At 41.3% G+C, this 15,246-nt stretch overlaps 1 protein-coding gene and 1 long non-coding RNA gene across 5 annotated transcripts in view; one reads left to right on the top strand and one right to left on the bottom strand.

Moving 5' to 3' along the window:
• Window positions 1-218: 218 nt before the first annotated feature.
• The window catches only part of LOC139967839 (uncharacterized), a 37,603-nt gene continuing 22,575 nt past the window's right edge, over window positions 219-15,246 (top strand). The window contains exons 1-2 of one of the 2 annotated variants that reach the window (XR_011793161.1): window positions 219-1,570; window positions 1,621-2,610. This is a non-coding gene — a long non-coding RNA (uncharacterized lncRNA). Of the gene's footprint in view, window positions 1,571-1,620; window positions 2,700-15,246 lie in introns of those variants that run through there. The other variant, XR_011793160.1, reaches the window with a different exon arrangement.
• LOC139967835 (uncharacterized) lies at window positions 3,805-14,115 on the bottom strand. Of its 3 annotated transcripts, none has more exons than XM_071971959.1 (5): window positions 13,731-14,115; window positions 8,937-9,114; window positions 7,827-7,940; window positions 7,027-7,122; window positions 3,805-5,337 (listed from the first exon to the last, which is right to left on the bottom strand). In XM_071971959.1, exons 3-5 carry the CDS (start codon window positions 7,905-7,907, stop codon window positions 5,044-5,046), a joined length of 471 nt encoding a protein of 156 aa, XP_071828060.1. In that variant the 5' UTR covers window positions 7,908-7,940; window positions 8,937-9,114; window positions 13,731-14,115; the 3' UTR covers window positions 3,805-5,043. The 3 variants fall into 3 exon arrangements, with proteins under 3 accessions (XP_071828060.1, XP_071828061.1, XP_071828059.1); XM_071971960.1 differs by lacking the exon at window positions 13,731-14,115 and adding an exon at window positions 11,730-13,149; XM_071971958.1 differs by lacking the exon at window positions 13,731-14,115 and adding an exon at window positions 11,626-13,149.

Raw genomic sequence — 15,246 nt, forward strand, 5'->3', positions numbered from 1 at the left:
CACGATGGCGTATACGATATAATATCGGTGACATCGTATAGGCTAATGGTAGCCCAAAAGTGCAGCCGTCGGAACTGTCAAAAGTAAAACTTCGTCCCGAAGTAAGAAATAAATGAATAACCATGTTATAGGTTAGAAAGAACATTTTTTTTCACGTGGAACTTGATTTAGTTTACATCCTTTCCTTATTAGATGGTAATGGGGCATACCACAGTATTGTCAAGGGCTGATTACTTCGTTATCATAATTTTTAGGTACCGACAGAAACTTGCATTGATACACGCAAGCTCAGCTGGAACAATGGGTCTTCTTGTCTTAGATGGTTCCTTGCTATTTCCAATTTGATCCATTCGCAGTGCTACACTGTGTTGTGCGTGTATTTAACTGTATACAATACATTCATATACAGATGATAGGCCATACACAATGATACAGTGTATATCTGCTTCTCATTATAAGCGCTGTGCTATCCTAAGTATTGACCCGTGTCGTGTTAGGTTGTGATGTGATATATGTGAGCTTCAGTACCGTATCGAACTCGGTAGGTATTTATCCCCTATAGATACCCTGGATGCACCACTGCCTCGCAGATGGTTCGAGTGAGAGTGTGGTATCACTGTCTTATCGGTAGTGTCCTAATGCAAAACGGTTGTTTTGCATAAGAAGATGAGCGATGCACACTTCAGCTCTGAACTTAATTCCGTCAATCCTTCCGTACATTAACCCTGCGCGAGCGATGAAGAGTTTATCCTAAGCATCCATAAAGGAAGTGGTTGTTATCATTTTGTATATAGCCTACACGAACTGAACAGTTGTTAAGTTGTTTACTACATACGATACTCTTCAAAGTTCATGTTAAGTTTCATAGTTTGCCGTGTTGTCAACCTCTGACCTCGTTGAAATGAATAACAGACAAGCGACGGAAAATTATACAGACCTGATCCCCATTAAACGAGACTTTTTTCTATCTCTCTCAAGGCGAATGAAGACAATAATTTCATCTATGCCACCGCCCCTGGCTACTCGCTGAATTACTTGTGTAATGAAGATGGGACTAACTTCGGCACGGCAGAAAACCCTTGGGCTAATTTCAATGATTGATAATGATTTGTGTGCGGAAAATGTGGGAATATTGAACCCGTAGTTATTATACAGATCTGTACTGAGTAAATCTCCTCGATATGGCAAATCTGGACTGCAAAGGCGCCAAACGACAACATGACAAAGCACGATTTTTTTTCTCGGTACCATACGAAACGCCTAACGGGCTTATATATACTCTCGAGACTTGCAGCCGTTCCCAGTGTTTGCGCTGGTTAAGAGGCATCTCTTTATAATCACGGAGCGGCTATGTACAGCAAAGGAAAGGAAGAGAAGCCGAAACTGCCGACTGCTATAGATGAACAAACTATACATCAAAGATTGAGCGGTTCGACTAAAGTAGAGCATATTTTCAACTCTTTCATATCAAATGGATGCAATACGTGAAGGGGCTTGTTCAGCCTCGACCGTGATATCATGAATGATTGTTTATTATTTTTGGAATAATACATGCATAATCACATGACGGGTGAAGTGGGGGGGGGGAGGGGGTGATGGAATGAAGGGAAGGGTGGGGAGGTTGGTCAGTATATATAATGAAGAAACAGGGTGTAAATTAACAAGATGCATTTCATCGAGAGTAAGTGAATGACCATATCGACTAACTTTTATGAAGTCATTTTTGTCGATGTTCACACGTAAACTGTATACTCCTCCCCACCTGAAAAGATGCCTGGTTGATTGAGGTTCCGTTCGGATATGATGGAAGGGAAAGGAGTAAAGGAGGGTGGGTTGGTATTCTCATATATATATATATATATATATATATATATATATATGACACACAAGTACGTTACTATGTGTTTTAAGGCACATCGATATTGCAGTTGCGCATAAATTTAGCCATGTGCCGAGCTATGCATGTCATGAGTCCATAATTTTAACCCATATTCCCTGTACTTACACATACAAACTGATGAAAGGCTATACATCTGACCGTTGTTTTACTGCACTGTTTTCCAAAAGACACTAAGCGATACATAAGCTATTTGAAATCCCACTGTCTGAACATCCTCTGACAATGAACCTTTGTTTACCTCAAATTCCTGGAAGTACTGGCAAACATTGTCAACCGTTAAACAATTCCAAATCCCTTTTTCCTCCTCGCGCAAAGGCCTGTCCATGCCTGCCATGTCGCATAGATTGAATTCCCAAATTCTACGAATCCACAATGGAATTTCGCGTCACGAAGGAAGAACCAATCACAAGTTGCCATTCCAAGGTTATCCATGACGTATGATGTAAACAACTGACGTCATGGTGCCTTTCGCGTAGTCTCGAGTGTGTGTTGGACATCAAGAATGGAGTTTTCTCTCATAGTTATACCTACTACATATTACGATGAGTTTATCAGAGAACAAACGAGGGGAGCCCACCATACCTCGAGAAGTATATAGTTTTATAGCACTTAATTCAAAGCAATAAATATCGACTGTACATTTTATCCATATTCGAATAATTGAAACGATTTCGGTTCGGGAGGAGTTCAGAGGTAGCATAAACGTTACGGTAAGATAGCGTGCAAACGCATGTGAATAGTTGGCTCAGTTCCAAGTGTACTTGGTTACTTCAATATATCTGTGTATATATGCACTTTGCAGTATTGTCAATATGGTTGTTAGTTTGTCAGGATAGTGTTGAATATAACAACCAACAGTTGGCCATACATGTATATCTCTTTCGACTTGCTTATGGGACTGCAGTATGGTATGTGCTGAACTGTATGACAGTGAGAAAAGGTCTACCGGTTTGCATGAGGCTAGTTGAGAGTATATGTCAATCTATAAGTAACATCATTACGTAATTTATACACGCTTGTCCGGTGTAGTGGTTCAAAAGCTGCATATTGTCCTGTGAATTTTATTGTTGTATCTTCCTGACCACGCTGTGATATTTACACAAAACTGAATTCCTCTCGCCTAAGTAAGAGATTCACGTGCACAGAATCACCGCTTCATTCGAGATATATCAACCCGTTTAGCACTATTGAAAAGTGTGTCCCAAACATTTAGTGAATGGCTTAATTTTTGTCATTTGTTCCTGTTCTAAAGTGTCCCTGTCCCTCTACCAGTAACTGTCTCTGCATTAGGCTGTACCTGTTACTGTCCCTGTCGCCCACGCTCCTGTCCGTTTACCTTCCCCGCCCATGTCCCTATACATCTACCAATAACTGTTCCTGTACCGTGGCTGTGACTCATGCCCGTTTTTGTCCGTGTACCCGTCCCTGCACTTGTACCGACATGTGGGCGTGCACCAATCTCTGTCTGTACTCAAAGATTACCTATACCAAATCTACTTGTAAATGTACCAAAGGCAATATTTTATATACTTGTACATATAATTGTTCCTACACCAACCTTTACTTGTCACTGTACCTTTAGACTACATGTGCCCTAGTCTTGACTATAAGTCGTTTGTTATACTCATTTTCTCGCGCGCATACATGCCTCAGAGTCCGTTTATGCCTATCACCAATGTGCTTGCCCACTGCATTTTACATGCCCGGGGATCTGTCCGATACAAACTCGAAAGCGTTGCCAGGGGCGTTCTCGGGGCAGTACAGCAAATATATACGGTACGGGAAAATAGCATTGTGCAAAAGCAAGGTGCACTAGGCTGTTCATACTAGGGTGACTATCTGTGTATTCCTGCACCAGCCTGTAACTGTACCAGCCTCTGTGCTTGTGCGTGACCAGGATGCCTACACTCTAAAAAACGTGTTTAGGTTCTAAACACTTTTCTAAACACTTTTCTGACCCCACTTTATAAACGCATTTAATTCCTAAACACTTCAAATGTTTAGACATAAGACATTTTTCTGTTTATAGACTAAACATGTTTAGATCTGTAAATGTTTAGATTGAGGAATAGTGTTTAGATATTAAACACCTCAATTCACCGTGCCTTTCTGCATGAAGCTCAGTTCACTGAAACGCACTCCTGATTGCAGTGCAGACGACAGTAATGTCTGCGAGCTTCACATGACTTCACCTGTCATCAGAAGCAGTACAGCCTCCTCGCCAGGCTACCACGTTCCTCCGCAAATAACCCACTTCCTCATTCACAACTATAGCCACTGCTCCTCCACTGCATTTGTTTCTTTTGGAATGCCAGAGACATTTCCAGACGCCGTTGACTACAGCTCCTACTGTGCCCAACAGGTGACAATACTGCATATTGACAATAAGCAGCCAATTGATTTGAATAAAGTACACAAAAGAATGCTCTCAATATTTTTCCACTTTACATCTATTTGGGTTCCTCTCAACACTTGGAGAGGGCGCTCAAACATGTTAGTCAGGAAACGTGAAGATGTGTGTTATACATATGTATACCCCCCCCCCCCAATAAAAATGTAAAGCATGGATGGGCACAACATACCCCCATCCTCTCAGACCTCCCCTCCCAAAGCACTAGCATATTCTTGTTGAAGTGCTTATGCTCCAGTAACAAATCGTCATAATGGTGGTTTTGTTTCTTCGACTGTTCACCCCCCCTCTCATCAAAAGGAAGGGGGAGCGCATACAAAAATAGACTAGGGGTTCCGACTTCCAAAGCCGAGATGGTTCACAGCACTGGCATCCCCCATGGCAGAAAAAAAATGCATTTTGAAGGCCTCTCAATGCATTTTTTAGAATTCAACCCTAAGTCATGGGGGGGGGGGGTGCAACCCCCCAAATCAACCTATGGGTATGCCCCTGTTTAACAGCCAATGAGAGAGAGACAGAGAGACAAAGATGACAGGTAACAACTGTTTGTCTCTAGCAGTATCCGAGGAAAGTAGCAGCCATTAGCAATGGAGGAAAATTCTTGTGGTAGAGCACCACCATTAGGTCGTTGTTCATCTGCCAAAATTAGCAAACCCTCTTTTTGGGCATGGGGTAGTAAGCAAGTAAACACAAGGGGGTATGGTAATGGTACAAATCCTAATTAGTTATGTCATCATATTTTTTTCTGAAATCTCAGAAAGTTTGCAGACTTCTTGAAATCTGAATCACTGTCCTTCAATAGATATAACTGAAGGAACCCCAATATTTGGTATTGAATGGGACACGTCAGGTCCCACGCGTAGTAGCACTGAATAAGGAGCAACACAAGCTCCATTAGATTGTCTTTATGCAGTTCAATAGTAAGGCTGTTGAAGAGTAGGAAGCCATTCCTGTATTCTGATGACTCATGACGGATGAGCACCAAACGTGGAGCCTCTTTGGCGGAGCTCTTCGGGATAAATGTCACCTGGAGACAAAAATATGAAAAATGATCAAGATCTTGTGAAGGGGTGGAATTTTTACTGGGAACAGTGGTGAATATAGTGGCAAATGCTGGCCAGTAACCTAGAAATCTATATTATTTTAGTTTTAGTTTAGTGACTGAGGTTCAGGAAACCACTTGGACTCATACGAGGATCCCTGACCGCGTTGGTCTTGGATGAACACCGGCGACAACTCGCCTGCTCTTCTAAGACTAGTGCTCATATAATCAGGGCAGGGGTGTGACCAATCCCCTCCTGCTCCCGGACCGCCATTTTACGTCCCCATCCGACGGACGTGAGTGTTACTCTCAACTTCAGCCACTTTCCTGAAATCTGAGAGAGTAATAGCAATCGCTCGCCATCACTGCAGAGCAGCCGTGCCGAACCAACCAAGGAACCCATTACCGTCGAGACTGTCGCTCCCCCAGGATACATCCAGAACATCAGAGACTGCAGCACAGGCTGCACAGCTTTCAACGAAACCAAAACTTACGAGACCATCAACAACTGCAGTGCAGTTTTTGGAGAGCTAGGTGTGATGTTGGGGGATTCGAACCCGGGACCTTTGGCATGCCAGTGTAACACTTCAAACCACTGCGTCACGCTACCACATATATATATATATATATATATATATATATATATATATATATATATATATATATATATATATATATATATATATATATATATATATATATATACATATACCAGGCGCGTAGCCAAAGGGGGCGTTTTGGGTGTTCAAACACCCCCCATGGCCCAAGTGCCCAATAAAAATATATGCAGAAAACATCAGTGACTTGGAGGGATACGCTAGTGATAATTATCGCACCCTCCTCCGGGCCTCAGTAGAGTCCTTCCATTTAGTGCTCTCTGCAACGGAATGCAATAGGTTCAAGCAGTGGGCAGGAAACTCATAGTGAGTCATAGCGATGTCGTAACAGTTGCATCGCCATGTACAATAACATTGTAGCTACCAGCTATATATAGCTCAAGGGTCACAAACATCATATGTATGGAACGCGAAAACGGCAACGTTATGTCATGAAAACTTGTGGTTATTGGTTTGCCGTTTCCGCGACGTTATGTCATGAAAACTTGTGGTTATTGGTTATTGGTTTGCCGTTTCCGCAAGTGAACGGTGAGCTGGTACAACTCGTCATGCGGTGCTGTTGTCATGTGGTGTTGTATTGTTTAAACGGCAGTAAAGCCATTACCCGCAAACTATAAAATGCTCGGATTTTCCTAACGATCCAAAAAGATCATGGGTAATCCCTTATAAAATATAAACACGCTCGCCGGTCCAATCGGTACGGTACGTTAGATGGCGTACCCCCTAACCCCCTGTTATTTTATTATGACAACAGCACTGCATGACACATCACCACATGACGACAACACCACATGACAACAGCACCGAATGACGAGTTGTCACCAGCTCACCGTTCGCTCGCGGAAACAGCAAACCAATAACCACAAGTTTTCATCACAAGAAGATTGTGCACCACACGGTGTGTAGGCACTAACACACAGTTATTTATGTGTTGTGGTATTATACAGTGTAGTAAAATGACTATACTCTACGTTGAGAGTTCAGTGATAATTTTGTCCCTTTCCTCATAAAGTAGGACCCCAATAATTATAGGCCCCCAAGTATCGAATTTACTCACATCAGCCACAGAGATCGCAGCATGCAGTTTCTTGATCCTCTTGCCGACAGCAACCTTGGCAGCCAGATAGATCAGGAGGTCCGTATCATCAGTGATCTGTGGAAAGGAGAATATAATTTTGAGGTATACGCAGTGACAACAATCAAACATAGCTCACTGTAAACCTCAAAATGTCACAGGAGCATTCCTGAGCATTCCTGAGCTTTGCAGATGAAGGGGTCAAATTGGTGGTAACAACTAGCCTCCACAATCAAGAACTTTCTAACTAACATTGTTCAAAGTTATCAGCGGTTTCAGGCAGCCATGTAAAACCGTTGTAGGATGCGGAAGCTTAGTGTTATCCTGGATGCACACACTGGAAATTGCTCACTTTCTCTTCTCCGCACAGCGTTCCGAGTATAACGACACAGGAATGCATTTTTCTAGTTTCTACAATCCCATTTTGTTCTCTGGATTGTCAATTCAACAGTTGTGAGTTAGTTAGTTTCATGGCTCATTTTAATTAGCGACGTCCGCAGCCTGTTTCCCAGTTGCGGATCACTGGCTCGTTTGACCTAATTTATATGCTGAGCACCAAGCACAAGGCAGTAGGTTCCATTTTTCAAGTCTTTGGTATGACCCAGCCAGGAATTGAACCCAGACCTTTCGGGTGGAAAGCGGACGCTCTACTGATTGAGCTAACCACTCAGTCTAAACAGTTATGAGTGACATTCTCACAACTCACTCACTCAACAGTTGTGAGTGACATTCTAAGCCTTTACCCACTTTTCTAAACACGCTACTGAAAAAAAGATACGTACAACATGTTCGTCCTGTTCAGCACATCTCATGAGCCCTTCTTTCAAAGAGTTCCAGTTCTGTTCGTACTGCCCCAGGTCCATATCTGGTCTTTGGAGGTTGAACTCTTAAATGATCTGTGGAAACAACATAATTTGAACGATCATAACTGTGCCAGAGATGCTAATCCTGGTACTCGGGATCGATGCTTCTGTTGAAGTACATTGACAAACTCATCTTTCCTGAATTTGGGAAGAAACAAATTTCACAATTGCAATCCATTATGTCTTGGCCCAGGTCTGTCACACCATCACTGGGTCATTCTTCATAAACTCAACAAATGGATTGGCAGGGCACTTTTGTTGACTTTGCTGAATATCATGCACAACACTGATCATGTATGAATGAGACAAACAGAAAATAAATTGGGCAAATTCTCCAGCGATTTGTTATTCATCTCCACCAATGAGCACATGTGAGATAAGCCTTTCCCGTTCATGATATTAGTCCGGGATTATTGCTTCCTTCTACGATCATGGTTTTTTCCTATTCTGGACCACAGTCCCTCATGCATAAAATCTAATTGTTGAAAGAAGTCATACTTCAGTCATTTGTTGCATGGCTTGGTGTGTACAGTATGCCACAGTATAAAGTTATAAACCTAAATTACCACCTTTAACAATGGTGACATGAACTTTTCACTAATTTATACAGATTTTGGAATGGAGAGAGGATCAATCAACAGAGAATTATTTGTATACCTGGGTGTTGATGTGGCATTGAGTTGGGTGGGTAGGTGGATAGTTAGGGGTTTACGGCTCATTTTGTAACCAATTTCGGGATAATTAGCGCCATCAGCGGCCTTTTTTTCCAGTTGCGGATGATCTTGTTGCTTCACTTAACAATTTCAACACGACTGCAAGTGATGAGCCAATGTCTCTAGTAGAGTATGAATGAGGCTGATTTCCACCTAGCCAGTTTTCTCATTAAAGAAAGTTTACCACAAAAGTTTGGATGACATTAAATAATGAACAACTGGGACTGATGATTTCATGAACATCTTCAAAACAAAATAGTTCCGATTGTTTTTCTGCAATCGTGTGTACTGTTACAGAATTAACTTTGTGACTTACAAAGTACTCTTCCAGCAGAAAGGGGTAGGTCTCAAAGGCCAGTGCCCCATTCTCTTCCCTTCTTCCCAGGTCAAAAGTTTTCCTTTGCAGGTACGCCAGTCTTGCCTTTTCCGGGTTCTCTTCCCCATCTCCTCCACCAAATTCTGCTTCATCTCTGCGAGACTGTCATCTTGGCTCCCTTTGGACAAAAACACAATAATTATCACATTAACATTTCTTCCATCCTGCCATGATGTTCAATACCAGTGCAATCACGCTCCTACGCGCTCCTTAAAACGGCTCTGGGAGAGCAGTTCATTGTGCTCCTCAACAACACTCCCTAATTTCTGCAGGAGAGCAAACTGAACTGCGCTCCTCAAAAATTTCATGAGGCTCACTAACTTGGCAGTATTCTGGCCCTGGCGCCCGGTTTGAATTTCATTTTCACATTCCCTGCCCAGTTTCAAAGTTGGCCGCCCAGTTTGAGAATTTACCATCCAGTGGAAACGTTAAATTATTGTTCATAACTTCACCTTGAACTTTTCAAAATACAGAAAAACTGAGTGGGAGATTCACATCACGCTTCAATTTCCATAATTTCATGATACCCGATCTCCAAAATATGTAAAATTATTCCATCAGAGTCATTCATTATTCAACAGCCCTACTCACAATCCCAACTTCTGAAGTTCTGAGTCGCAGTAAAATGCGATCCTCATTACGCAATAATGCCAGCCCTGTATTTATAGCCTGCAACTGAAGTCTGAACGGTTCTACTGTCCGCTCACCACGTGGCTTCGGAGGGGATACCGAGTAGCGATGCGTCGAAAAAATCTACTTAACGATATCTTTCCATGAATATACCGGAATAAAAGGCTCTAGCTGAAACGGTACAAGATGTACCATTACTTCCAAATGCTGGAAGTTCTTCAACCGATGAATTGTTTACGTGAAGCTGTTTTCGAAGCATACCGTGTGACATCAGTGTGATCGGACCACAACGTCACAGAAAATGTGCCCTGTGCAATTTTGAGGACATTTGCATTTTTCTCAGAACCCTCTATAGATATATTGCTGAAATGCTCAGAATATGTTCAAAACATGTTAGGATTTTATCCAAATATAATGGGGGGGGGGGGGTCTGTTCAACTTTTATTTTCTGTCACGATTTTTTTGATGCAAGCATCGATTTTTAGCCAAATTACGTCATTTTCAGATTGACCTTTGACATTTGAGCCCCACCCACTAAATAAAAATCACAGTAACCCCCCTTTATATTTGTGTTCTACACAAACGCATGGTCTTAGCTAATTTAATTTCAATACCTAAATGAATGTTGTAGCATGTAAGATGGCTGAGTACTATTGTTTTTTATATTCAATGATTATTTGGGTCCATATTGACCCAGGATGCATTTACTGAGTACACGGCAGTCAATCATATTATTAGTCGACTGATGATTTGTCCACCACTCAAACAAAAATTCTTCATTCAGCTTCCTTGATTCCACTCTGCTACTGCTTCAGTTCATTATCGCACTGTAGCTCCTGGGTCATTGCCTATCACTCTATTGCATTCACATCTAGCTTAATGGTACAGTACACTGATGTATTGCATATAAAGTCCAGTTCTGGCCCGAATCAAACTTCCTGTACGGTGCACCCCTACTCGTTGAGAAAAATTGTGTTTCATCATTTTAATATATGACGTACAGTACGTACAGTTTATGATATTCAGTCAAAAACGATAAAATTATATACCCCCCAAAGACTCAACTTACTACTACTAAGCATTGCATTCGATTTTGATAGTAATTGCAGAATACCCTGCTTGATCACCGAGTGACCCCCTGTAAACCTGATGGAGGCGAAGGCAGGTTGGTAGGAGATAAATATTCACTTTTCACTGTTTTGAAAAATAACAATACACACGTGTTCCGTATTAACTACCCGATTATTGAACATGGAGTTTGTCATTCTGTGGTAGAAGGGCAGAGATGGAGTTGCAGTTACGGACTGGGATTCGTCTCTCTTGATGGAGGCGTGGCGGCGAAGTCTCCGCCTACACTTTTCTAGTGGAGGTGGGGTGGTGACTGCTACTCCGCCTATAGGCGTGTATAGACGTGAAGAGTTGCAGTGGAGGGGCAGAGTTTTCTGCAATTGCACCTGATATTGTGACAATTTTTCTAAATTGTGACCTAGGCAGTGTTTGCAACGGTTACCTGCCCGACGATGACAGTACCCGGTTCCGAAATCAGTACGCGGATCCCCAAATTCAACTTGAGAAAAATATGAACGTAATTTCCCGTTTTTCATCAGTTTCTTGTGTGTTTAATTTTCTCAATAAAGCTACAGTAATCTTTTCTACAAATCATTTTGTTTCTGTCTGTCACTGGCTTATTCTGACATTACCGCATAACCAACTTACACTGAACACACTCGTAAGTTGTAATGTCATATAGAATCCATTCTAATTATTGCACTTGACACCCAAGTTGGTGATAGTAGAGGGTCCTAAGAAGCCAACCTCACCGCATGCATACAGTTTATCCCATTTTATACCACCAAAATCCCTAATTTTCCCAATCAAAATGAGTCTTTGATCGTATGGAACTACGCTAGGCTTATATGTAGCTTAGGCTTCGACCCCTCTATAGACTTTGTACATGCTAGAGTTAGGCTGGAAGGACAAAAAACAAGATTCGACCCACCTCGATTATGGCTCCGATTTGGCTAGGCATTTTGATATTTAGAGCTCGAAACAGTGCTAGAATACCTTCAGGGAGGGTGTGACTTACTGGAATGAAGAAATTACCTGAAAAAATCGGCAATTTCTCTTGCTGTTGATGTTTGTATTTGTTTGTTTACAAATGTTGACGGCGACCGGAAATACCATTGACCAGCGTTACCAGCGACAGTTGAAGAAAAAACGCTAGATTTGCGAAAATAAAACCCCAGAAAACGCTAAATGGTAGTTTCCCCAACTTTCGTGTTGTTTCGAGTCAATTTAGCACAGATTCATAGGATGAATGGTCACCGATCACAAAATAGATTTTTAATAGTTGATTTGAGTTATAGTCTGACCCAGAAAATTTGAAGAAATATGGAAATTTTCGGTAGGAAATTCCGAAGATTTATCAAAAATACTCAAAATAAATTTGGATGGGTCTCCAAGTAAGGATTTGGTCTAAAATATCTGGAAAATGGTCTATTTTTGGTAAATTTAACTAGTTTTAGGCAAAAGACCCTAGAATTACCAAAATTAGTAGTAGTTCCATGGTCAAATAACTCATCAATGTTGTATCTAAATGAAACTTTGTACATGTACTAAACATAACGTGGCAAAAATGCTGACGGTCATTCCATGGTCATCAGAGGTCATTGAAGGTCAAATCACTGAATCTGCCCGCAGCTACCGGGACGTTTCCGATCGCGCTTGTTTTACCTCATTTGACCTGAAATTGACCTAATTTTCACCAAATTTTCCCCTTTTCTCACAAATGAGAGGGGGGATGCTCCTGAAACTTTGCCAATGGCAAGAACAGGACAGGAGGAGTTCCTGAAAAAATTGGGACCTGTTCCCTTTCTTTGGGGCTCTCTTATAATTTTGGGAATGCCGGGGTCAAATTGGAGGTCAAAAGGTCAAATTTTGAGGTCACAAGGGAAAAGGGGACACTTTTTTTCAGAAATTTCATCCACTATAGCCTACTGTACCCCCCCCCCTAAATTTAGTATCAAATGAAAGCTTATACTTTCCTCTTTCAAATGAGACCACTTTCAAGGCTGGGGGGTTGGGTCTGGGAGTTATCAATTTGTGAAAATGGTCAGAAAAATCATGTCCAATTTGCATGCAAAAAAGGTAAAGGGTTTTAAGCTGGAAGGAACACTTCAAGATGTATATACCCAATATTGTTCTGTCAATTCAGAAACTATGGGCATCAAACTGTAGAGAATCATCTTTTAAATGGATTTGTTTGTTTGGGGGGTTGTATACTGGGCAACCTTGTCACATAAAATGCATAGAAATGGAGAAATGGGATCAAAACACTTTTTTGTAGGTGATCACTGATCAATGAGAATGATGTTTGCATTCGCCAAGTGAAAATTCAGGTAACATTAACAAAAGTAATTTTGTGGAAATGTTATGAATTGAAAAAAAATGTCAAAAATTGCTGTTATTGCCAGTATAAGAAATTGGAACAGAATGACAGACAGCGAATTCTTTTCGATTGCCTACAGTATATGAACCATTCAAATACATCAAATTAATGTCTTCGATATCGATGGGTTTGACGGGATGGGTTTGACGTGCACAGATGCACATGTACAGGGTGTTATGTTGGATCTTTGCATGGAAAATTTGGCCTGTGCATGAAAAATGTCAGGTTTTCAGTTCATTTTAAAAGAAAGGTCTCAGTTGTGCATCTGTGCATGTGGGATTGAATTGTAGTTCAACTTAACAATAAATATGTTCATGTTCATGATGATACTCCAATGTGCCCTTATATGGGCATTAGATGTAGGTCTACAAGTAGACACCAAGTATGTGCTTGGAAGGGGCCTAGCACATTTGTCATTTATACTCGCCCAGTAATTTGATGAATTGTCAGGATGTTCACTGACACTAGCCAATGCGATAGCCTAACGTGATATTGCATAGGAAACACGTTATACTCGTGCGTGGGCCTAGCACAGCTCAACACTGTAAGTTGTAACATACAGTTAGCCTAGGCTATATGTGATCTTCGGACCGAAGTCGAGATTGCTTCGAATTATTTGTTTCTAATGCCAATGTTAAGGAAGAATCATTATTTACCAATGAAAATGTCGATGGCATCTGGATGCACCTTCCCAGTCAGCCTTTTACGGAAATTCTGTTCATCAACGTCGATGGGATACATCCTTGTCATCCTTGAAAACTGTTTGGAAAAATCTTTCCGAACGATCGTGATTGTGACGCTTTAGGCCTTGGTGAACGAACGAACGATTCTAGGCACGTGATGGTAATAACCAATCCGCATCGATATGCTAATTAGGATGATCAGGCTCTCTATTAAAAAGTGTTTTTACACTGAAGTGTTTAGGAATCATACACTAAGTGTAATCATATTAAACACGGTTTACGGAGTGTTTAGGTTTAGGACATGTTTATAATCACGGAAAATGTCCAATTCCTAAACACGTTTTTTAGAGTGTACTTTTGTGCGAGTATACCGATTAGTGTACCCGCGCCAGGCTGTATTTGTTCAACCCTCGGCTGTGTATGGGCGGATTATGTGGGACAACTTTCTGTACAGGAGCCTGAACCGCATACACCTCTGACTAATCATCGCAAATTTCTTATGCTGATTTTCAAACAGAGTTCATTGTAAACAAAGAGAAAGACGTCATCGTCAGCCCCAGGCCCCTTCACCAATTCTTATCAAGGCCCTGAAGCCCCGTCACACATTGATAACAAGAGGCCAATACTATGTCCGTGTTATCATGACGGCGGTGTTAGGTGTTACATATGCAGAACACGATGCAACACAGTGTTGGGTTATGACATAGTAGGCCATGGCCTAGGGCCCTGCATAGCATTATTCCGGGCCTGTGCTTACAAACTTATAATGTTAGCCAATACACATACACATATGGCCAGGGACATTGTGTATGCATCAACCCTCAAAACAGGTTCTGGATGCAACCGAAGACTGTTTCCTTATTTTACCTCATACAGTCATATTCTTTCATAACAAGCTTCCATTTCACTTGAGATCGCATGGTGAAGAAAAATAACATAATTAATGGAAAAATGCCAACAACCTTGGGATCAGATCCAAGGAATATGAATAGCACAAAATCAGCTCTGTAAGGAAAGTGTCTTTTCTTCACAGTTGAATCTGATTGGTTAATTGGGGCAGAGGTCATTACGCATGCGGATATGCAACAAGTTTCGTGTAAGAAAAAAGAAAAAGAAAACAACCATTATAACAATGAAAGGTGGGTAACATAATATTTGACTGTCTATGTACATCGTTTACAGTTTGTCACTGGTGTTCAAGTGCTGTGAGCATTCAATCTTTTGACTGATAGTTTTATTCTACCAGCTAAAACAGAGAATCATTCGATTCCATCCACGTGTTTACTGTGCTTTCATTACATGTGTTTTTTCCTTGTGTGTATAGGCAGTATAGGCCCCAGTATGCATATGAATTGCATATAGCATACGCTAAATGCATGCCAAGGGTCTATGTAACATTCCTGTAATTCCCTTCCCGTTTGGAACCCATTCACTAACAGTTGGACAACTCGCCAACTTAATTAAAGGAAGAGGCCCAGACCTGCTGACA

This window comes from Apostichopus japonicus, chromosome 5 (assembly GCF_037975245.1).
Source record: "Apostichopus japonicus isolate 1M-3 chromosome 5, ASM3797524v1, whole genome shotgun sequence".
Classification (NCBI taxonomy): domain Eukaryota; kingdom Metazoa; phylum Echinodermata; class Holothuroidea; order Aspidochirotida; family Stichopodidae; genus Apostichopus; species Apostichopus japonicus.

What these genes read in the sequence shown, in the direction of transcription:
- LOC139967835 (XM_071971959.1), bottom strand. Translation starts at nt 7,907, where the DNA reads ATGGACCTGGGGCAGTACGAACAGAACTGGAACTCTTTGAAAGAAGGG. An exon ending in CTGAACAGGACGAACATGTT is followed by an intron (nt 7,123 to 7,826) that starts GTACGTATCTTT and finishes TCCTTTCCACAG; the next exon opens with ATCACTGATGATACGGACCT. An exon ending in CTGCGATCTCTGTGGCTGAT is followed by an intron (nt 5,338 to 7,026) that starts GTGAGTAAATTC and finishes TTTTGTCTCCAG; the next exon opens with GTGACATTTATCCCGAAGAG.